The sequence below is a fragment of the Sciurus vulgaris genome (genome assembly GCF_902686455.1).
Source record: "Sciurus vulgaris genome assembly, chromosome: 11".
Taxonomy (NCBI): Eukaryota; Metazoa; Chordata; class Mammalia; order Rodentia; family Sciuridae; genus Sciurus; species Sciurus vulgaris.
The window spans coordinates 114,323,681-114,345,895 of record NC_136472.1 but is presented as its reverse complement, the minus strand read 5'-3'; the positions used below and the strand labels follow the sequence as shown (position 1 = coordinate 114,345,895).

The window sequence follows — 22,215 nt, the reverse complement described above, 5'->3', positions numbered from 1 at the left end:
GACGCTCCAGCATGCTGGGCAAGAGCTCTACGACACCCCCATCCCTGATTTTAGAACTGAGAAGCTGAAGTCTCTAGGTAAGGTGAGGATTTCATGGAGATTCTTCCTGCCTTCCCTGCTCCAGACACTTGAAAAACCACAGCTTACCTAGTCCACCCTTGCTGAGGCAAGCACCAGCTGTGTGCTGAGGCCTATGTATTGCTGTTAAACCCACTTCATGGGGGGGCCATTTTTCTGGGCATTGCCAAGAGTGGAGAAGGGGGATTGGAAGCAGTGACTCAAACCCCTACAACTTCTTGAGGGACTCAGACTTCCTTGGCCTCCCTCAAAGTGTGTGGCCCAAACCAGGATAAGATTTTTTTTTTTTTTTTTTGTGGTGGTGCTGGAGATCGAACCCAGGGCCCTGTGCTTGCGAGGCAAGCACTCTACCGACTGAGCTATATCCCCAGCCCCAGGATAAGATTTTAAAGCCGGTGACTTCCCCCAAGCCACAGGTGGATAAGATCCTGTTCAAAATGGAAACAGTAGGCTTGTAGCCGAGTGGATGGGACTCGTTACACCTCTCCAACCAGCTTCTCGCTAGAGGTAGAAGCCACTCTGCATTTTCGTTATCATCTACTGGGGAGCAGATGGTAATGAAGAGGTAGGCACCCATCTCAGGCCTTCCACATCTGCTGCCCGCTCTCCACGGAGTCTTCTGTGCTTTCTCATCCCCATGGCAGCAGGCCCTGGTGTCACACGGACCCCAAACACAGATCTGTCCCCACATTTGTGTCCACTTCCTCCTCCAGCAACTAGGATTTCTTCCCCGGTTCTTTGTTGGTATTCCTGCAGGCCTTCCCATAGGGGAGGTGCTCCCCCTTCGGTTGCTCTTGTGTGACCTTGAACTGGGTCTTAACATACTGATGATTCCCTGGTTCCAGTTTATAGAATTGATTTAAGTGACCAGTGCTATTTCTATGAAGATTTAGAATTAGAATAAGGTACTCTTCATGCTTTCATTTTGGCAGCGAGGATGCTGAGCACTGGAGAAGGCCTGCTCAAGGGCAGCATCGCCTGTCAGTGGCAGAGGCAGGATGGAAATCCCCCGGTGTCTTTCCATCAGTTTCATGCCTTTTGGTTGAATTATCAACAGCATTTTGCAGGAATTTTTCCTACCCTATGTCATTAGGAATTTAGCTAAACAGCAAGGTTACATTCACATGTGTCAGTAGAAAAACCAGCATCATCTACCTGGGCCCTACTAAGTCTGAGCTGGACACTTCTGAGGGTCCCCATCCCTCATCACCCTATGAGTACAAACAAGTGTCTGTGCAAGATACAAAAAGCAACAGAAAAGGACTAACGAGTATCATCCAAGCAAATTATTTAATCTCACTGGGCCTCAGTTTCCTCATCTATCATCTGAGCAATAATATTAAAGTTGAAGTTCAGTTAAAAACAAGAGTATGGCCAGGCTTGATGTCACATGCCTATAATCCCAGCGATTTGGGAGGCTGAAGCAGGAGGATCACAAGTTCAAGGTCAGCCTCAGCAATTTAGCAAGGCCCTAAAGCAGTTTAGTGAGACTCTGTCTCAAAACATAGGAAGGGCGAGGGATGTAGCTCAGTGGTAAAGTGCCCCTGGGTTCAATCCCCAGTACCAAACAAAAAACAGAGTATGGCACATAGTAGGTACTCAACCAATGTCCATTTCCCATCTGAGCCCTGTTGAGATTCTCCCAGCAAGTGATCCTCAGCAAATGTTTAATTCCCCTCACTCTCTGGATACCTCTGCCACCTTTCTTCTGCACCACTTACTTGATAGAGGCTTACATTTAGAGCCTCTAACCAGCTTAGGGATAGTCTTAGGGATGCATAGTAGGTATAGCATTGCCCAAACTGGACAGAAATTGTGTGCTAGAGTCACTAAATGGACATTTCAAAGTCAGGGCATGAGCTTCCTTGATCTCCTGATCTTTGGGGTGATCTGCCCTTTGGAGATGGTGATGAGCCAGGGCCACTGAGCTACTGTCTTCTAGGCCCCTAAAGACTAGGTAAGACCCAAGAACCAGGGGACAGAGGTCAAGCTCCAGGGTGGCAGTGAGCAAGGAGGAGGAAGAGTCCATTTGGGAGGTTTGGCAGAAAAGGAGGGGGACACCTAGCACATACCTATAATGCCGGTCCTGGTAGCAAGGAGAAAGGAGGGCCTTTCCAACTGGAGGAAGATGGACAGGCAGGATGGACACAGCCTGTTCCAGAGACAGAAAAGAGGCCAGCATGGCTGGAGTGGAAGGTTTGAGCAGGAGAACTGACTGGAGGGAAAGCTAGAGAGCTGGAGTCCTGCACTAGAACAGTCTCACTGACCACACGCTGGCGGGGAGGGCCACTCACAGTGGAGGAGAGTGAACAGTGGCCGGTCAGCATGAGGGAGCTACAGGGATCCATGGTCTCAGGAATAAAGGTGCAAGCCCAGTGGAGCTTCTGGGGATGGAGCCTCATGCAGGTACCACATTAGCATGCCATGTCCCCTGGCTTGTTAATTGTATCCACAGTGATAGGCAAGACAACCCATGAGGACAGCTCTACAGCAGTGAGGAACAGAGAGCAGCAGGTGTCACTGCTGAAACAGGTTGGGACTGGGAAGACCTTAAGGAAAAGGCAAGAAGGTCAGGCCCCGGGACCTGTCGGAAGGCCCAAGAGGCAGCCAGACAGAAGTGAGAAACTTCTCACCTTGGGCCCAGGCCCACCTCTTCACACAGGCTCCAGATAACTGTCCTTGCTCACAAGTCCTCTTGGCCTCAACCCATTGTACAAGTTTATAGGAAGAACATGGGAAATAGTATAGGAAATGGGGCGGGGGGCGAAGGTAGGAGAAAGAACATAAAAATGAAAACCAGGTGTCCAACAGACCCAGCTCCGACATTCAAACTGGCTCTTTGCCACAGCTTTACAACTTTGGGCAAAAGCGCTTAACTTCGAGGGCCTCAGCTACGTGTGGAAAATGGGAACAAAATCTCCTCTCTGGCCTTACCTCCCAGGACTGGTGTGAGGAACAAATAAGATGAAGAACTGAGGGGTCTGCCTTCAATCTCTCTCATGCTGGGCCTTTGTGTTTTCGTTTTTGTTTTCTTTCATTTGTGGTGCTGGGAATGGAACCCAGAGGCGCTCTGCCACTGAGTCACATCCCCAACCCTTTTTATTTTTTGTTTTGAGACAGGGTCTCACTAAATTCCTGAGTCTGGCCTCTTACTTGTGATCCTCCTGCCTCAGCCTCCTGTGTTGCTAGGATTACAGGAATGTACCACCATGCCTTTTTAAACTAAATTTCACCAAACAAACAAAATTACTAAAACGGACAGCATTGTTTTACACATTTGCAAATCTCCTGAACATCTGGTCTAACAAAAGACAGCTGGACTCTCATCCCTTTTGCATTCCATGCGTCACCAAATCACACATCACAGAACATCTGGAAAACTGCATCGAGTGCAGAAACTGAGAAAGGCGAATAACATCTTAGTGTTATTAGGAAAATAGTTCTGACCTCTCAAACCCTCTAAAGAAGTCCCTGGGCCGCACTCTGAGAACCACCACACTGAACCAGGGGCTACTTGAGACGAGGATAACTGTCGCCCCGTCAGCACTGCACCCAGCCAGGCCTGGCTCAGCAACCTCTCAATGAACGGCCACCAGGAGCAGAGCCAAGGGGCGTGGCCCTCCAACTGCACATCCGCCAAGCTCAGCACAAGGCCACTCTGCCGGGCTCCGGCCCAGGCGATCTGTGTGGTAAGGAACCCTACTCGGTCTGATCCAACCAGTATGGTAAGAAGAGAACTTGTCCCTACGGTGACCAAAAAGGACCTTCCCTAAAGCTGGGCACACACACTTGTAATCCCAACAACTCAGGAGGTTGAGGCAGGAGGATCACAAGTTCAAGGCCAGCTTGGACAATTTAGCAAGGCTCTGTCTCAAATTTTTCAAAAAGGTGGGGAGGTCGGGGGTACTCAGTGGTAGAGTGCCCGGGGTTCAGTCCCTTGCTTGAAAAAAAATTATTTAGAGATCAAGTGCTGCTGGACTCAAGGGTCCTGGAAAAGGTTTGCCCTTGCAGACAGAGCACCTCAGGCCCTCCAGAGGGTGGATGTGGAAGAATGTGTGGGTGGGGGAATCTCCTCTCCTGAGTGCAAGGAGAGCCGCCTTAGGAACACAGGATCTGTCTCCTTTGGTTCTTTTGCCCCCACTAGGTTCCTCACTTTGCTCCTTGTGGTATTCCCTATCCCCTGTTCTTTCCAAACATGCCTCACCCTACCACAGGGCAAAAGAAGAAAATGTCACAGAAAACATGCATTTAGGATTTACCCAGTTCTAGGTTCAACTTTGTTCTCTATATCTTAATAGCTGTGTGACCCCAGGGAAGTTATTGAACCTCTCAGAACCCTAGCACCATCATTTGTAAAATGGTTATGCTACCTCATAGAGTTTGAAAGGAAAGAAACTGCATGTAAGACCTCTTGCCCAGAGCCTAAAACATAAAAGACATTCTACAAATAGTAGCCATAAATATTGGTCTGCCTTCACGCCCTCTGCCCTACCCAACTTAGTCTGAGCATGGCTAACACAAAACAGATTAGCAAACACTTTTCTTTCTCCAGCTGGGCCAGACTGGATTTTCCAAAAGAACTTCACTCATGGAGGAGAGACATAAAATGATCTCATTTTCAGTGTAGGCTTCCCAGCCTGCAGTAGCCAGAAGACTCGCCCCGGCCTGTGCAAGGCCTTGGGTACCTACCTCCCCATTCTCTGTCTTTCTCCTTCAGACTGAGGGCCCCAGGGACAAACAGCCCCCTCCACCTCACACCATGCTCATTCTATGATGTCCCCTCTCCTTATCCTGATCACACAGGTAATCTAACAGAGACCTTCCAAAGACCCAGGCTTGGCTCATGCTCATCACCCAGAACGGGAGGCCTGGTGGGCAGTTGGCTTTGTCCAGAGCCCTTGAGACACACAGGCCTTGAAGCTGTCAACCTACACCCAGATTCTCTCTCAGACCCCCTGAGGCAGCCCTGGGTTTTCTTCCTGCCACCCCAGGGGCTTCCTCGGTGACTGGGGTGAGGTGGGAAAGGGTGGCGAGCTCCCCTCACACATGCCCACCAGGTACCTGCTTCCTCTGCTGGGTCTTCTCAGCCACTGCCTGTGCCTTTAAGAACTATCACCCTGTGCCAGGGTCTTGCCCTCAGCTCCTCAGCTGAGTTGGATTAAGGGACCATTTCGTGCCTTTGTGAATTCCTTCTGGCTGCTGTCCCTTCCCCCACATGGAGACAGAGTAGCCATAGCCCCAACCAGTCTGCCAAGTGCAGCCCAAGAGCTGGTCTAGCCAGACAGCCTTCTCTCCCAGGGAGTAAAGGTTGCCCCTTCGAGAGGGAGCTGTGGCCAGACAGTGGGTCCTTGGCGGGTCTAGGGCTGTCACAGAGACTCCAGAAAGTCATGCAGAGCTTTGGGCCATGAAGGAATACTCAGATGTCATCCTCTGTGTGGAGGCAACAGAATTGAGCAAGGTAAGGGTCACGTGGAAGCACCCTCCCAAGACCCAGTATCCTCGGTCAACCACCTGCCCTCAGGCCTCAAGCCTCTGCCTTCCAGACTGAGTTCTGCAATCCTGCTTTCGAGCCTGAAGCCGGAGCACCCTGCTCTTCCCCAGCCTTCCGGCAGGATGCCAGCCACAACATCCAAGCTCCCTGGCACGGTAACCATCTCGGGGTGAGCTGGGGGTGAGACAGGGGCCCAGAGCTGAAGACAGCGTGAGGGATGCCCAAGGGCAGGGGCTTTCAAAACCCCATCCTGCTGCCCACAGGCCGGCGTCCCAGAGGGCTGCAGCCAGACTGCCACTTCTCCTGGCTCTGCATCTTCCTACTTGCCAGTCTGCTGCTCCTGCTACTTGGACTGCTGGTAGCCATCATCCTGTCCCGTAAGTACCTGGGGCCTGCTTGGTAGAAGGGCTTTAGACAGAGACTCTGTGGGGCACTCGACCCACCCCCTGTGATCCGGCGCCTCTGCGCGCTGCTGCTTCATTCTTCTCCTCTAGAGTTGCAGGCTGCACCCCCACCTGGGGCCACCAGGAGCCCCCTGCCTGCCCGAGGCCTCACCACTACTGGCACCACCCCAACCACTAGCACCACCACCACCTCCCCAGCTACCACGAGGCAGCGAGAGGCAGATATGAGGCCCACACACGAGGCCAGTGAGTACTAGGGGCAGCTCTCTAGAGAAAGCCCAAGATGCAGCTTGGAGGGGAAGCCAGGAAGAACCACATGGGGAATAAAGGTTCCCTGGTTATGAACTCTGAACTCTAACCTCCATTCCTGCAGCCTGTGGGGGCCTCCTTCCTGGTCCAAGGGGCTTCTTCAGCAGCCCCAACTACCCAGACCCTTACCCACCCAATGCCCACTGCATGTGGCATATCCAGGTGGCCACTGACCATACAATACAGCTCAAGATTGAAGCCCTCAGCGTGGAGGGTGTGGCCTCCTGTCTTTTTGACCGCTTGGAAATCTCTCCTGAGCCTGAAGGTCCCCTCCTCAGGTGAGTCCCTCTTTCCCCAGGAGAGCCCATCCCAGAGGATAGAAGGAGGAGGGCAAAACCAGGAAGTTGCACGGGAGGGCAGGGCCAAGAGGAAATGGTGAGAGTTGACCACTGGGTCCCACTCTGCCACCACCTTGCTGTGTAACCTCTTTGACCTCAGTTTCCTTATCTATGAAATGGAGCTCTATCTTTCCCATGAGTAAGTGCTATGAGGACGTATGTGCAGGAAAACCAAGAGTCTCCTGGAAAATTAAAAGAGCCTTTTCATCTTATTGAGCCCGTCCTAGGGTTGAGGAAACAGGAGCACACACTCAGTCAAGCTCCAGTCTGGCTCACCCTGAGCCCGGTGGGCCTCCATCACCCCTGACGTGGCTTCTTGTAGGGTATGTGGGAAGGTGCCTCCCCCCACACTCAACACCAACACCAGCCGCCTCCAGGTGGCCTTCGTTTCTGACAGCAGTGTGGAAGGATCTGGTTTCCAGGCCTGGTACCAAGCTGTGGCCCCTGGGCATGGTGAGAGACATCCCCACCATGTCCCTAGCTGCCTGTCACCCATGCCTTGACTCCAGTCACTCCCAGGTCTGGAGACTCTGGAGATTTCTGACCCTAGATGCCCTCCACCAGGGACCTGTGCCCATGACGAGTTCCACTGTGACCAGCTCATCTGCCTGCTACCTGACTCAGTATGCGACGGCTTTGCCAACTGTGCTGATGGCAGTGATGAGACTAACTGTAGTGCCAAGCTCTTGGGTATGGACCCACCAGGTGCAGGGCAGTACTGTCTTTAGGTAACTGTCCTAGGTTCAAGCTGGACTCCCCAGCCCTGGCCCAGCCCTGGCCCAGCCCTAAGCCTGTATTCCAACATTCCCTGCCAACATTCCCTGCCGGGTCATTCTGACTGGAACCTGCTTGCCTGCAGGCTGGTCCAAACTCGCTCTGCAGTCACTGCAGGGCCTGTTGGATGGAGGCACAAGCCCTGGCAACTCATGAGCCCCTCTGCCTCTACAGGGTGTGGGGGGAACCTGACCGGGCTGCAGGGCACATTCTCTACTCCCAGTCACCTACAGCAGCACCCTCACCAACAGGTAAGTGTGGTGCCCCGGGGAACTGGGGGCACTCAGGTTAGTGTTACTGGGAACAGCATGGGAGACACTGCCTGGGACCTGGGAAGGTCAAAACTCAAGCAGACTAGAAAGGAACATTATTAAGTAGCTACCGTGTACCCAGATATTCCTATGCTGGGTAAACTCATCTCTTGCTAAGACTAGACACGTTAAAGGTCCTTCCTCTCTTAAGAGCCAGCACTGATGGAAGCTGGGTGGGCAGAGGCCACCACAGCACAAGCTGGCTCATGGCTAGCAAGCGCCTTCTGGAGCTCGTCCTGTAGGCCCAGAGTGGGACAGGAGAAGGTCCCATGAACTTCTCCATCCGCACTCTCCCCTAGCTTTGCACCTGGCACATCTCTGTGCCTGCTGGACATGGTGTAGAACTTCAGTTCTGGAACTTCAGCCTGGAGGCACAGGATGAGTGCAAGTTTGACTACGTGGAGGTGTATGAGACCAGCGGCTCAGGAGCCCTCAGCCTCCTGGGCAGGTACGGGCAGGGGAGCCGACTGGCTAACCATCCTCCACGGCCACCCAGGCTCCCTACACATGGGCCCAATTTACTCCCCAACTTTTGTTTTCTTCTGCCACTCCACCAGCCAGAGATCTCCATCACCACCCTCAAATGGCTCCTGCATGCTCACCTCAAAGCCCTCACTCTGCAATTGCCCCACCCCAGGAAGTCCTTTAGCAAAACTCTCTCCACCCCCATTCCAACCGCCCTTGGGGGCCTTCCCACTTTCCCCACAAACCCTCCTGAATTTTTCCCATCTTGAAGTGACCGAAGCTCAAGGAATTTAATATGATGTCTACTGACTATGTCCTCCTCACCAGACCCTAAGTCCTGAGAGCAGTGACTGTTTCCAATCACCCCTGGCAAGTCCCAAAGCCCCAGCTAAGAGATCCAGCAGTTGACCTGGGGTCACATACCCAAGACAATTCTCTGTTCCGGGCAGGTTCTGTGGGGCAGAGTCACCCCCACACCTCGTCTCCTCACATCACGAACTGACTGTGCTCTTTCGGACAGATCATAGCATCAGCAGCGGGGGCTTCTCGGCTACCTACCAGGCCTTCAATGCCACCGAGAGTAGGTGCCCCTGGGCAAGGGGGTGTGGGAAGTAGAGACACCTCCAGGGAACAGAGGAGGGCTCTGGACCTGGTCAGGGCACCTGGGGGACAGCTCTAGGGTATGGCCATGCCCCCTCTGCCTACAGACCCCTGTGGACCCAGAGAGGTCTCCTGCCAGGATGGAGGGTGTAGGGATCTGAGGTGGATGTGTGACTTGTGGAGAGATTGTGTAGATGGCAACAATGACAAGAACTGCAGCAGTCCCTTGTTCCCGCCCCCAGGTAAGAAGCCTGCCCCTGCACCCTGAGCAGGGCCTCAGGCCTGAGCAGGCAGGGTGCCCGGCTCATAGAAAACTTGCCAGCACCTTCGATATTCCTTGCCCCCCTCCCTGACTGGAGATGGGGGACCAACTGGGTCTTACTCTCCTGACTGTGGGGTTACTTCACCCAGTCCTGGAGATACTCTCAGCTGGTGGGGGCAGTGGTACTTAGTGTCATGCCAAAGGGACACAGGAATCTGGGAATCAATGGTTGGGGCTTAAGAATCAGTCACCTTGTCACACAGAGTCCTTCTCCACAACCCACTTCAAAGATGAGGATGAGATTTTACACAGAGTGGGTGAGTTTATTACAGATGCACAAATCGTTCCTGCAAATATGGGCACCCCACGTTCCCTGAGATCAAAGAGGGGCCTCCTGACGCCCAGCATTGGAGATGGCTCTTGAGAACAGGGATCCCTGATGTGTGTAAAGCATCTCTCTTTGTTAACTCCTTGGATTTTCACAACAATCTCCATCTGACCCATGTAAGGACCCAGAGCAATGAAGTGACTTGCCCCACAGCGACCCCTTCTCCCATCCCTGCAGAGCTGGCCTGTGAGCCTGTCCAGGTGGAGATGTGCATCGGCCTGAGTTACAACACCACGGCCTTCCCTAACGTCTGGGTGGGCATGGCCACCCAGGAGGAGGTGGTAGACGTCCTCAGAGGCTACAAGGTGCTTTGGACAGAAACAAGGAGGGAGGCCACACGAAGGCGAGGGAACCTGGGGGAACTGAGCACCTGAGGGCCGCTCTCTTCTCTCCACAGAGCCTAACAAGCCTTCCCTGCTACCAGAATTTCCGGAGGCTCCTTTGTGGGCTGCTCGTGCCCCACTGCACCCTGCTGGGCAGCGTCCTTCCCCCTTGCCGCTCTGTCTGCCAGGAGGCAGAGCGACAGTGCCAATCTGGCCTGGCACTACTGGGCACCCCCTGGCCCTTCAACTGCAACAGACTGCCTGAGGCAGCTGGTCTGGAAGCCTGTGCACAGCCCTGACCCTCAGGATGCCTCGGCCCTGCCTCTGCCTGCCCACACGCCTTCGCCTGTACAGACAGGCAGCAGAGGACAAGGGAAGAGGGGACCTTTGCATAGGGCTCTGTCCATTCTCTCTGGGTCCTCCTAGGGAGGAAGAGAGGCTAAGTCCTCAATCCCTGGGTAATGAAGCCTTCCCACCCTCACTCTCCTTCCCTGTTCCTTTACTTGCCAAAGCTGCTGACCCCACTTCACACTGTGCCATTGGCCAGTCTAGATGGCTTGCCATTCCAGATTTCCTCTCTTCTGCTTTCTCCCTTCCATCTCTGTCACTTGTCCTTCGTTCTTTTCATTTAGTCAACAAAACTACATTGAGTGCCTATAGATTCAACAGGCCCTGTTCCTGCTGGCTCTCTGTCTCTGGAACTCTCCACCCTCTGCTGGTCCAGTTCTCCATGGTCTAGAGTCTTGCCCTTGGTCTCTCTCATTGCACCATCTCTCCTTCCCACTTCTGGGAACCAGAGCCCTCATCACGTGTCTCCGACAGATCGCTTCTCCCAGCCCTGCTCAAATTCTCCGTCCCCCTCCTTTCTCCTCCCAAACTTTGGCCGGCCGCCGGGCGACACCACGAGTTATTTCCCTGCTATTTCCCGGCCGGGAGTTCTTGGCCCTTGAACAGCTGGTTTCCTCTCGGAGTCTGGGAGGAGCAGAGCAGAACCGACAGGGAGCGAACCAGGACCAGGGGAACGACGAGGACAAGGGGGTACCTGGTTGGGGTGAAGTGCAGGGCGGGAGCAAAGCCAACAGGAGGGTCCAGAGTGGCGAGTGCCCCAAAGGAGGTCATTGAGAGCGCCAGCAGCTGGGGGAGCCGGGAGGGGGTGAGTCTGACAGAGGAGGGGGAAAGGGGTGAGGGAGGAGACTGTGGGAAAGTCTGGGCGCCGACGGGGTGGGAGGGAGGGAGGGCGGCAGGCCGGGAGGGCCGGCCTCTCCTCTCCCTCTCGCCTGCGTTCTCTGGCTTCTGAGATCTGGGGCGCCCCTTTTCCACCCTCCAGCGCGCCCGTTCAGCCTCAGGGGCATGGCAGTGGGGTGGGGACCGGTTGGGCTGCGCAAGGGTGGAGAGCGAGGCGGGTCCCAGAATTCTGGGTTCCAACTCCAGTCCTGCCCGACCTACAGACGACGAGAGGACACAGGCGCTCGGGCTCCCGGTGCGGGCACCATGAGGCCTCTCCTCGCCCTGTTGCTCCTGAGGCTGGCGTCCGGCTCGCCCCCACTGGAAGATAACAAGATCCCCAGCTTGTGCCCGGGTCACCCGGGCCTTCCAGGCACGCCGGGCCACCATGGCAGCCAGGGCCTGCCTGGCCGCGACGGCCGAGATGGCCGCGACGGCGTGCCGGGGACTCCGGGCGAGAAAGGCGAGGGCGGGAGGCCGGGTAAGGAAGCACCTTTGCTGCGGTCCATACGGAACGTGGGAGCTACTGGCCGTCCGGTGGCCTCGGGTTCTGCAGGGTTCGGGGCTCCCGCTAGGGGGCGCTAATGGCCCGCCACTGCAGTCTGCGTCGGTGCAGTGCGGGGTGGAACCGGGTGGAGTGGGAGCTGAGGCTCAGCAGGCAGGAGCCAGAACTCCTGAAACCCTCATTGCCCAGCCGCTCGGATCTACCCCAACCCCTGCCGGAAGCCGGGGCAGAGAAACTGGGGCGGAGGGAGGCTGTAGTCAAGGAAGCGACTTTTTAGAGGCTCAGGCTGAGCGAGGGTGGGAGTTCTTGAAGTCGCCCTCCTGCACCCCGCTGCGGGCTGATCCCACCTACAGCCACCATTCTAAACCCTCTCCTTCCCCCGCAGGACTGCCGGGGCCGCGTGGGGAGCCCGGGCCGCGAGGAGAGGCGGGACCCATGGGGGCAACCGGGCCTGCAGGCGAGTGCTCGGTGCCTCCGCGCTCCGCCTTTAGCGCTAAGCGCTCTGAGAGCAGGGTGCCTCCGCCGGCCGATGCGCCCCTACCCTTCGACCGCGTGCTGGTGAACGAGCAGGGGCATTACGACGCTACTACCGGCAAATTCACCTGCCAAGTGCCTGGGGTCTACTACTTCGCGGTCCACGCCACCGTCTACCGGGCCAGCCTGCAGTTCGATCTGGTCAAGAACGGCGAGTCCATCGCTTCTTTCTTCCAGTTTTTCGGAGGGTGGCCCAAGCCAGCCTCGCTCTCTGGGGGTGCCATGGTGAGGCTGGAGCCAGAGGACCAGGTGTGGGTGCAGGTGGGCGTGGGTGATTACATTGGCATCTATGCCAGCATCAAGACAGATAGCACCTTCTCTGGATTTCTTGTCTACTCCGACTGGCACAGCTCTCCAGTCTTTGCTTAGTGTCCACTGGAAAGTGAGCTCCCGCTCTCTTGCTTCTATAAGAGAAGGGCGTGACACTGATAGCCGCACATTCGGGAGGGCTGGCCCCCCCGGAATATTGTGAATACGAGGGAAGTGCAGTAGGGGCCTCTCAGTCCTGTTGCTGTTGAGGAACAGAGACTCAGGCTGTCTGAGGTCTGGGGCCCCAGCACCGGGCAGTGGCTGGATTTCTGCCCAACACTAAAGGAGTGAACTGCACTAGCAAGTGTGGGTCCCCTGGTTGCTCTGGCCCAGGACACCAAGGTGGGGTGCTCTTTTCCTGGTCCTCTGCTTCTCTGGATCCTCCTCCATCCCTCCTGCTTCAGGGACCAACCCTTTTCTCAGAGATTACCCAATAAATCTAAGAAACCCTCCTACTGGCTTCAGTCTTTCTTTAGTGGTGGAGATAACCCTGTTTCTAAGGATCGTGGTGAGCTGTGCTCCATGGAGGTTCTTGGGTGGGATGGAGTAGGAAATGCAGCAAGCAGGCCCAGAGTAATGAGAGGCTGCTCCACAGAAATGGATTGCAGAAGTTGTGAGAAGGAGCATCTGGGGCATATGTGGGAGGGGGTACCCTCCTGCTGTGGGGCTCTGGAAACCCAGAGAAAGGGGTACCTTTTCTAACTCAGAGATGCCAAATCAGATGGGACTGCCTCAACACACATACCCCTGCCATGATCCAACAGAAGGCTAGGATTTTCATTTATGGCTATTCTGGCTGCTTGCCTGGTCCCTAGATTACTGAAAAGATTGCTCTCTGTCGCCATGCTAGGTGAGGGATGTCCTTGAATGCCTTAAGATAAGTGATTTCTTAGATAACCATAAGGGGGCGCCCCAGCTTCAGAATGCAGCAAGAATTGGTAGCTTGAGCCCAGGACTTCTGTGATGGTTAAGAAGAGGAAGGGGGGTATCAAGGTCTGCCAAAGGAATTCCTGATGAGGGTGGAGGAAATGGGGGTGCTTTACTTCCATCTCAGGAAGTTTATCTTCCCTCATAAAATGTTTATTCCCACATTAAACAGACTGGAAGGAGCCAAGCCTCTGCTTGCTTAGCTCCCTCTCCGGAGTTGGGGGGAGGGAAAAGAGACAAACCCAGCCTCCCACCTCTGAGGAGGTGGGGAACTCTCCCCCACTGTGCTGGGCACAGCCTGGGTGGGCCGAGCCACCAAGTCTGAGGCTGGACACAAAGCCCCTTGGAAGCTCCCCTCCTCTAACCTGGCAGCCCAGCCTGGGACCCACCCCCAATCTAATGACTAACAAATCGCTTGCCAGCCCCAGTCTGCTCAGCCTATCAACCTAGAAGGCGGAGGGGCTTCAACCCAGTTTCTTCAGGACCCACCTAACTCCTCCCCTTCCAGAAGACAGTCCCAGGCCAGGCATTATGCTCTTAGAGGGAACATACAATTATGGGGGAGTGCCCTTCTCTCTTGCTGGTCATGTGAGGGCAGTTATGATCATGGGCATTGGGCCACACTGGAGTCAGAGATAGGCCACAGGCCTCCTGAGCTTCAGCTTCCTGCTCTCCACCAGGAGGCCCTGCAGCCATCCTCCAGCCCATCCCAGTGCCAGGCTCTGTGCCAAGAGACACAGAGACAAGCACCAGTTCTTCCAGACATCAAAGGATACACTGTACTCCAGGAAGCAAGACCCCAAGGCTCCTCCTGGGAAGAGTGGCACCAGAGGGAAAGCTGAGAATGTTAACTCAAAGGATAAGAAGTTCACATTCAGCTCTACCAAGACTTAGTTCTGGCAAACAGGGAAGGCTTTTCCAGAACCATGTGTGTGAAAGGACAAATTGAATGGGGTGAGAGTTAACCCAACCACACCTGGCACAGACTCCCCTTTGGCACAGACCTCCTACCCTATTTCCCCTCTTCTCCAGGCCCCAGTTTAAGGCCTGATCCACCAGACAGCACACGTTTCTGGTGGGACTGAAAGATCCTTCTGTAGTTTCTGTCACCTTGACCAACTGTTTCCTCTTGCAGGGATGCACACAGACACGGTCAGAGCTGTCAAGAGAACTTTATTCATTGGAAACTGGGCAGACAGACCCCTCGGGGACCTGCATGCCCCTAGGCCCTGGCCCCTTCTGTTTGGACCCTAGTGAAATGTGCACAGTCTGCCCTCCCTAATGTCAGGGAGAGACAAAGAGGAATGCCATTTTTCTGTGATATGGGGAATAAAAGGGGAATGAATAGAAATCTGGTTATCCCTCCTGAGGCTCCCTGTGGAGCTGGGGTGCCTGAGGGCACATGGTCCCAAGATCAGGTGCAGATGCACATCCCTCCCAGAGGTAAACTGATCCCAGTTTTTGGATCAGGTTGGGAGGGAGCCTCTTAAGATCATGACAGGCAGAAGTGGCTCTAAGGGCACCTGAGAGATTCCACCCCAAACCTACCAGGGCATAGGGGCTCTGGCTGAACACAGAGGTTCAAGATCATTCCAAGGCCCTTGAGTTGCCAAAATACCCAAATGACACTGACATGTTGTGACTGCAGAAGCTGGGGAAAAAGTGGGAAGGAGGCAGGGGAAGTGCCTACAAATCCCCAACAGGAAAACCAGAAGCAGACAGGTAGCCCCAGAGGCTGGTATGTGGGTGGGCCCTGGGCAGGTTGGAGGAGAACCCACAGCACACAGTCTCAGGACCTTTGCATAGTGACATACTCACCACCCTCAGCATCAAAGGGACCCAATGGGTACAGAGAAGCTATGTTGCCCTGCCCCCGCCCAGATCAAAGTCTTCCAGAGTGTCCCATCTCCATGTTCTGGATGTATGGCTTGAGGCTTGGCAGGACAACCATGGGGGCAGAGGGGATTTCAGGCCAAGACCCAGCAGTGAGGTGTTAATATGTCCTAGAGCAGGTGCCTGTGTGGAGCGTGGAGGGTAGACAGGCTGGGAGAGTCTTCAGAGGTAGACATTGAGGGTCTGCAGGATACCCCGGCGACAGAGCGGGCAGTTGCGGTGGTAGACGGGGTGGCGCATCAGGATTTCAGTGCAGGCCTGGCACAGGCACAGGTGCCTGCAGGGCAGAAGCAACACAGTCTTGCTCTGGTCCTGGCAGATGACGCACTTCTTCCGCTCCTCTTGCTCCTTTAGCAACTTCCATGGGTCTTGCCCAGCTGTAGAGTCCTCCTCATTGAGCCTTTCCCGGCCCCAGGCAGGTGTCACTCTGATGGTCCTGCCCTCTTCCTCTTCTGCCTCTGATCTGGGACCTGCTTCAGGAAGAGTGTCCTGTCCCTGGGTCCTGGCTAGGAATACCCTCCTAGGGCCACCCTGAGGGGCCCCTGGTGCCCCTCCCCGGTATGGCCAGCTCGCCAGTTGTAGGCTGCGGCTCCACAATTGGCGCCAGGCCTCCAAGCCCAGGGCTAGGCGAGACAGCCTCACAATGTCCTCTCGCAGCCGATGGTAGGATGGCCAGGTATGAAGGTGACTGAGTGCTCGGGTGGCCAGTCTCAGGGTGAGGTCTGGGTGCAACACAGTCACTGTCACTGCCAGCACACAAGCCAGCAACACCAGGCCAGTGAGATTGACAAGTACAAAGCTGGCTAGCAGTCGGGCAGCTGAGGCCAGCAGTTCCAATACTAGTTGGCAGGGGGTCCAAAGGAGGATGGCCATGGCCACAGCACTGCTGGAAATGTGGGCTAGGAAGGCAGCCACCACATCTGTCATCCTCCACAGAGGGCCCATAACTGCATCCCACAGGGCCAGCACCAGGGAGAAGAGGTTCTGAGTGCCAATGAGGCAGATGTTGACCAGGCTGTTGATCACATAGGCCACCAGGCTCATAGCAATAGTACAGATGTCACAGGCCTGGCGCAGCAAAGAATGGCCATTGGAGACCACATTGAGGATACCCCTGTGCAGTATTTCCCGGCTCCGTAGTGCCCCATGAGATGCCAGGTGTCCCAGGAGCTTTAGGCTTTCAAGGCCAGAGCAGCAGCTATACAGCAGGGTACACAAGGCCTGCAAGCCCCCAAAGGTGAACCGGACCAAGGCTTCCATCAAGGCCAGCAGTGAAAGCAGGACACCGCGGCCCAAGTGCAGAAGACTAGTCAGTACCGTGTGCGGCAGGTTGTAGATGAAGGCCAGGAGCCAGGCCAGGGAAGCCAGGAGGGAGGACACCAGCAGGAAGTTGAGATCCAACACCAAGGTCAGCACGTCCAGCACCAGGCCCACCCCATTCACTACCAGGTACACAGCCTCCATGATAGGGATATTGAGGTTAGTCCAAAAGATAGGCTGGCTCCTCAGTTGAGGGCGTTGTCAAGGTTGTCAATATTTTGGGAGACCAGGAATTAATTTGTAAAGGAAGTGAGTAGTCTCCAACTCAGGGGGGACCAAGATCTAAGGGGAAAGTGGGTCAGAGAGAAGTGGAGTCTTAATAGAGGGAAAGGGGGCCAGATGCCTCTCCAAGAGTCCGGGTTTTGAAGGCGGGATGGCTGGAAGGGAAGAAGCCAAACATCTCTGAAGTGAAGGCGAGCACGGTCTGGAGGAGAGACCTCGGCTTTGGCGGCCTGGGGTGGCGTACCACCGCCGGGCAGGGGGTCAGACCGGGAGGAGACCGGGAACCGATGGGATGGGATCGGGCCGGGCCGGGGCCGGGTGGGGGCGGCGCAGGCTGGGCGCGGGCTCGCGGTCCAGCTACGCAGGTGCCCCTGTCCCCGCCCGGCCCCCGTCCTCCCGCTCGTGGCGCTTGGCGCCCAAAGGGGTAGTGGGAGAGGGAGCCGGCTTCAGCAAACCCCGAGCGCGGCCTCTACTTCGCTGGGCGCGGCCATCTTGTGTGCGAAGGGGTGGGGCAAGAGGCGTGACCAGGAGGGAGGAGGACGACCTCCGGCCAATCGGTGAGGGCCACAGCCGGGAACGTCGAGCGTTCATTGGTCCGTTTGAAGGGCGCCCAAACAGATTTACGTTCCGAAAGGACAGGCGGAGACCTACTAGCATCCCCGCCCCTTTGAGGTGATGATTGGTTCACTGAAGGAAAGTATCGGAATACGCCCTTCCAGCCCCGCCCCCTAAAAGAGCCGGACTTTGGTTGCTGTTTTCCCCAGAGATGGAGAGGGAGCTCTTTAGGCGCGGGGTCGTAGGTCATCTCCTCTGGGAAAGCATCGTCTCCGCTTTCTGCTCAAGATCCGCTGCCTCGTCGTCTTATTCATTCATTTATACCATCATTTATTGAGTTCCTGCAGTGCTCTGGGGATACAAAAAACCTTTAAGACACCCTCCAGCTCTCAAGCAGTTCAGAAGAGGAAACATTGTTACAGGAGATTCCCAGAATTCGATTACAAACTTTCTCATCAGGTTTTCCAGCGTCCTCTGGAGATTACCTTGTCATTGAGAAAAGAGGCCACAGACTGGAAATAGCTAAGCTTCCTACCCCTGACCCTATTTTGTTTACTTGAACACTGTCGTTGAATATCTGAGAGGCTACAGGGTTCCTTAGGAAGTGACCCTTTAATGCAGAAATACATACTCGAAATGTATTTGAAACCCCATCCCAAATATCTCGGGAATCCTGGTGTTTTCCACCAACTCCAAGAACACTTTAGTAACTTATCCTTCCCCTGGTCACCTTTACTTTAATTGCCTACTTGTATTGAATTCTTCATCTCCTCTCTGACTTGGATTCCTGAAAGTGTTCCTCTTCCACCCTACCCTGAATGCTGCCAGAGTCCTTCAGAGTCCTTCATTCCCTGAAGCACCACTGATACAAAGCAAACCTTTACTAAGGCACTGGGGACACAGTAGAGGTTACACTATGGTATAGAGCAAGGACTGAAGTCTCTAAAGCTCCATTTGCCAACCTCCATACACACACACACACACACACACACACACACACTGTGGTTAGGCACCAATTCAAGATATTCCCTGGCACTTCTCTTTCTCTTTCTCTTATGATTTCTCCTCTCCTCTAAACATCAGACTCTAGCTCCCCAATTTTTGTTATTTGATTTTACTAAATAGTGTATTTTTACCCCCAGCCCAAATTCTTGAGCACAAAATGTTAATCTAAACAAAGGAAAATTATATAAGAATTCATTTTATTCCCTGCATCTTCCCAATTTATTGTGGTGATTCTTGTGACTGGTGTAGTGTTTATTGTGTAATATGCACTTTCCCCAATTTCAGATCTTGGGGAATATGAGCACCTCCCTTTTGAGCTACTTGATCCCACCACTCCTATCCTCCTCTTCCAAGTTGCGTTTGTTTGTTTGTTTGTTTGTTTTGGTACCAGAAATTGAACCCAGGAGCGCTTAACCACTGAGCCACATCCCAGCTCTTTTTTATATTTTATATTGAGACAGGGTCTCACTGAGTTGCTTAGGGCCTCACTAATTTGCTGAGGCTGGCTTTTAACTCATCATCCTCCTGCCTCCGCTTCCTCAGTTCCTCAGAGGCATGCTCCACCATGCCCAGCTTCTTCAGGGATCTTACTTGTCCCAGGAACACTGTTTTGCTCTTAATCAAATATCCTGCAGCAGTTGACAGGACTGACCACTTCCTCCACCCTTGGCCTTGGTTTTCATCATAGCCTTTCTCTCCTCTACACATCATTTCTAAATCTGTGCCTTCAGCCTGGACATGTTCTGCAAAGTTCAGGTTCCAATTGTTTCTTGGACACACTCCTGGATATCCTACTGTACTGGTGCTGAATAAGAATAGATAATGGGCCCCAGTTAAGGTCTTATTCAGAGGCAGAGACCACCACAAGAGGCTAACTGGTAGAAATGGGCACCATCAAGACTTATTTCAAACGTAAAAGACCATGAGACTCATCTATGGGAACACTCCAGCCAAATCCTTGGTCCCAGAGAGGCAGGAAAATGAAAATGAGAGTGAACCCAAATGGGAGTTGCAGGAAGGATTAAAACTCAGGCTAAAGGACACAGCCAATACTTGTGTGTGTGTGTGTGTGTGTGTGTGTGTGTGTGTGTGTGTGTGTGTGGTACTGGGGATTGAACCCAGGGCCTTAGTGCTTACAAGACAAGCACTCTACCAACTGAACTATATCCCTAGCCCCCAATGCGTATTTTTTCAATGCCTATTTAACATAGATTTTGATCAATGCTCATAACCCAAACCATCTAAGCCCCTAAACTGGCATACCAAAATGAGTTTTCCTGCTATCTAGCCACATCCCACATCTCCAGAGTTCCATCTCTTCTCACTTCAATCAATTCTGTTCTGTTTACTCTTCCTTTCCATTATTGGGATTTAATTTCTTCAAATTTGCAAGACAAGAACACAGAAGAAAACTGGAAAAGCAGGGAATCTAGTCTTGTCTCAAAACTCTGGTTTCAGCAATTGCACTCCATTTGTCCAAAAATCAAACTTGGCCAATTTGTGATGCCTATACAGTACACAATTAACCATCCAGTTTTCTATACTAAGAAGCATGTAAAGAACAGAGCACAGTGGCACATGCCTGTAATCCCAGCAACTCAGGAGGCTGAGGCAGGAGGATCGAAAGTTAAAACCCAGCCTCAGCAACTTGGTTAGGCCCCAAGCAACTCAGTAAGACCCTGTCTCTAATAAAATATTAAAAAGGGCTGGGGATGTGGTTCAGTGGTTAAGTGACCCTGGGTTCAATCCCTGGTACAAAAAAAAAAAAAAAAAAAGAGACATGTAAAGTTATTCTCAGAATTGGCAGGATCTTGTAAGAGTGTATTTTCATTAGTTTGGGACCAAAACCTCCCTTTTGAGTGATCTGAGACTAATTAAGCTAAAACCATCCCTAATGGGCCACAGCTCTTGCCCTTCAGGAAACCCAGCTGGGGGCAAGGACAATGACTGAAACTGACTCAGGGAGGAAGTTCAAATTGCTTGCCAGTGTCAGATCCAGGAATCATAAACCAGATTTTAAGAAAACTGAATGCCTAGAAGTGCTATCCTTGCAGGATTTTGTAAGGGAAGATGCAGTGGGGTGAACCAAGGCCCTCTAGGGACCTATTCAGTAGAAGTGGGTATTTGCTGTCCTAGCTCCAGGGCTCTTGTTTTGGTTGGTGAAAGATTCCAATTGGGGCTAAAGAAGGGATCCCACCCCACACCATCCCTGTGATATTAGGGATTAAATCTAGAGGACCCCAGTCTTTTTAATTTTATTGTGAGGTTGCACGGGCTGGTCTTGAACTTTTCATCTTCCTGCCTCAGCCTCCCAAGTTGCTGAGGTTTTAGGCATGCACCACCCTGCCCAACTGAGGAGAGATTTTTGGAGGTTCTAAAGAGATGAAGGTTAAGAGATGGGGTAAAACCAGGAAAGAATGTCTAATTCAGGAGTTTTGTGCTGTTATATGTATGCTCCTTCATCTTCCCTTCAAGCATTCAGGAAAAATCTATATTACAGGTTGGTTGTAGAGTTGGATTACTTTTAAATTTAATTTTGTTTTTAAATTATTCAGCTCATTTTCAGGGTCCCAAAGTCAAAACTGTATATATGGGCTGGGGTTGTGGCTCAGTGATAGAGCACTTGCCTAGCAAGTGTGAGACACTGGGTTTGATCCTCAGTATCACATAAAAATAAATAAATAAATAAAATAAAGGTAGTGTGTCCTTCTACCACTAAAAATATATTCTTTAAAAAAAAACTATATATGAAGGTATGTTCACAGGATAGCTTTCATCCTAATCCCTTCCACCCTGATTCCTCCCAGTGACACCCAAGTTTTAGAGGACCCCACAGATCACAAATGTACCAAAAATGTCTTCATAAAAGAACACAAGGCTGCTGGAAATAGTGGTGCACACCTAGAATCCCAGTGGCTCAGGAGGCTGAGGCAGGAGGATCACAAGTTCAAGGCCAACCTCAGGAATTTAATGACACCCTCAGTGACTTAGTGAGACCTTGTCTCAAAATAAAAAATAAAAAGGGGGGTGGGGATTTGGTTCAGTGGTAGAGCACCTCTGGGTTCAATCCCCAGTACAAAAAACAAACAAAACAAACAAACAAAAAAAAACTTAGAACACATGCCTCCTGCCTTCCTCTATCCGTCAGGATCCAGTACTAGGCACTGGTACAGAAGAGCCTATGACCTTCAACATCATCTCTGGTAATAACATGGTTCAGGCCCAGAGAAGCACTTCCACACGTCTAAGAAGCCATGTCCTAGAAACACTAGGTCACTGATTCCAAATACCACAAAGGTCTGTGGGTTGTGCCAGGAATATTTTAGGAAAGTAGAAGAGATTAGATAAGAAAATGGATAAAACTGTCTGGTGTGGGGCACACATCTGTAATCTGAGCAACTCAGGAGACTCAGGAAGGAGGATGACAAGTTCAAGGCCACTGAGGCCAGCCTCATCAACTTAGCAAGACCCTGTCACAAAATTTAAAAATACAGTACTCAGTTCAGCTGCACATATACTAAAATTGGAATGATACAGAGAAGATTTGCATGGCCCCTGAGCAAGGATGACATGCAAATTCGTGAAGCATTCCATATTTTTCCCAGTAACATTCCATTGACCTAAGCCAATTTCATGCCTATCCAAAAGTTGAGGGATGGGAACATGTACAAGAAGAAATCTGTGAGGTCACATGGCCAAGTATGTTGATACATAGGGGTGAATGTGTGTGTGCAAGATGGACCCTTTAATAAAATTACCCATATTATGAAAAAAATTATAAATAGAAAAAGAGCTGGGGATGTAGCTCAGAGATAGAGTTTCCCTGGGTTCAGTTCCCAGAATCGGGGGAGAGACTCTGTATGAAAATAAAAAATAAAAAGGGCTGGGGATGTTGCTTAGTGGTAAAACGCTCCTGGGCTCAATCCCCAGGACAAAAAAAGAGGGAAAAAGAGAGATAAATTAGTAACCGGTCAAATC

The 22,215-nt window shown here is 52.7% G+C and overlaps 3 protein-coding genes across 7 annotated transcripts; 2 read left to right on the top strand and 1 right to left on the bottom strand.

The window, feature by feature from the left end:
* Positions 1-379: 379 nt before the first annotated feature.
* MFRP (membrane frizzled-related protein) lies at positions 380-10,625 on the top strand. 2 transcript variants are annotated; one of them, XM_079103887.1, is made up of 14 exons: positions 380-3,767; positions 4,796-5,536; positions 5,622-5,724; positions 5,833-5,946; positions 6,064-6,219; positions 6,347-6,560; positions 6,943-7,073; positions 7,185-7,310; positions 7,569-7,645; positions 8,005-8,153; positions 8,620-8,750; positions 8,878-9,012; positions 9,598-9,725; positions 9,818-10,625. In XM_079103887.1, the coding sequence occupies exons 2-14, from the start codon at positions 5,483-5,485 to the stop codon at positions 10,040-10,042; spliced, it is 1,743 nt and encodes a 580-aa protein (XP_078960013.1). In that variant the 5' UTR covers positions 380-3,767; positions 4,796-5,482; the 3' UTR covers positions 10,043-10,625. The 2 variants fall into 2 exon arrangements, with proteins under 2 accessions (XP_078960013.1, XP_078960012.1); XM_079103886.1 differs by lacking the exon at positions 380-3,767 and having other exon boundaries at positions 4,709-5,536.
* On the top strand, positions 10,620-12,767 carry C1QTNF5 (C1q and TNF related 5). Of its 4 annotated transcripts, none has more exons than XM_079103892.1 (3): positions 10,620-10,781; positions 11,192-11,448; positions 11,858-12,767. In XM_079103892.1, the coding sequence occupies exons 2-3, from the start codon at positions 11,235-11,237 to the stop codon at positions 12,373-12,375; spliced, it is 732 nt and encodes a 243-aa protein (XP_078960018.1). In that variant the 5' UTR covers positions 10,620-10,781; positions 11,192-11,234; the 3' UTR covers positions 12,376-12,767. The 4 variants fall into 4 exon arrangements, with proteins under 4 accessions (XP_078960018.1, XP_078960017.1, XP_078960016.1 ...); XM_079103891.1 differs by having other exon boundaries at positions 10,657-10,857; XM_079103890.1 differs by having other exon boundaries at positions 10,658-10,896.
* A 1,628-nt stretch (positions 12,768-14,395) lies between these two features.
* Positions 14,396-17,506, bottom strand: RNF26 (ring finger protein 26). The gene has a single exon (XM_079103888.1). The coding sequence runs from the start codon at positions 16,597-16,599 to the stop codon at positions 15,298-15,300; it is 1,302 nt and encodes a 433-aa protein (XP_078960014.1). The 5' UTR covers positions 16,600-17,506; the 3' UTR covers positions 14,396-15,297.
* Between the last annotated feature and the right edge of the window lie 4,709 nt (positions 17,507-22,215).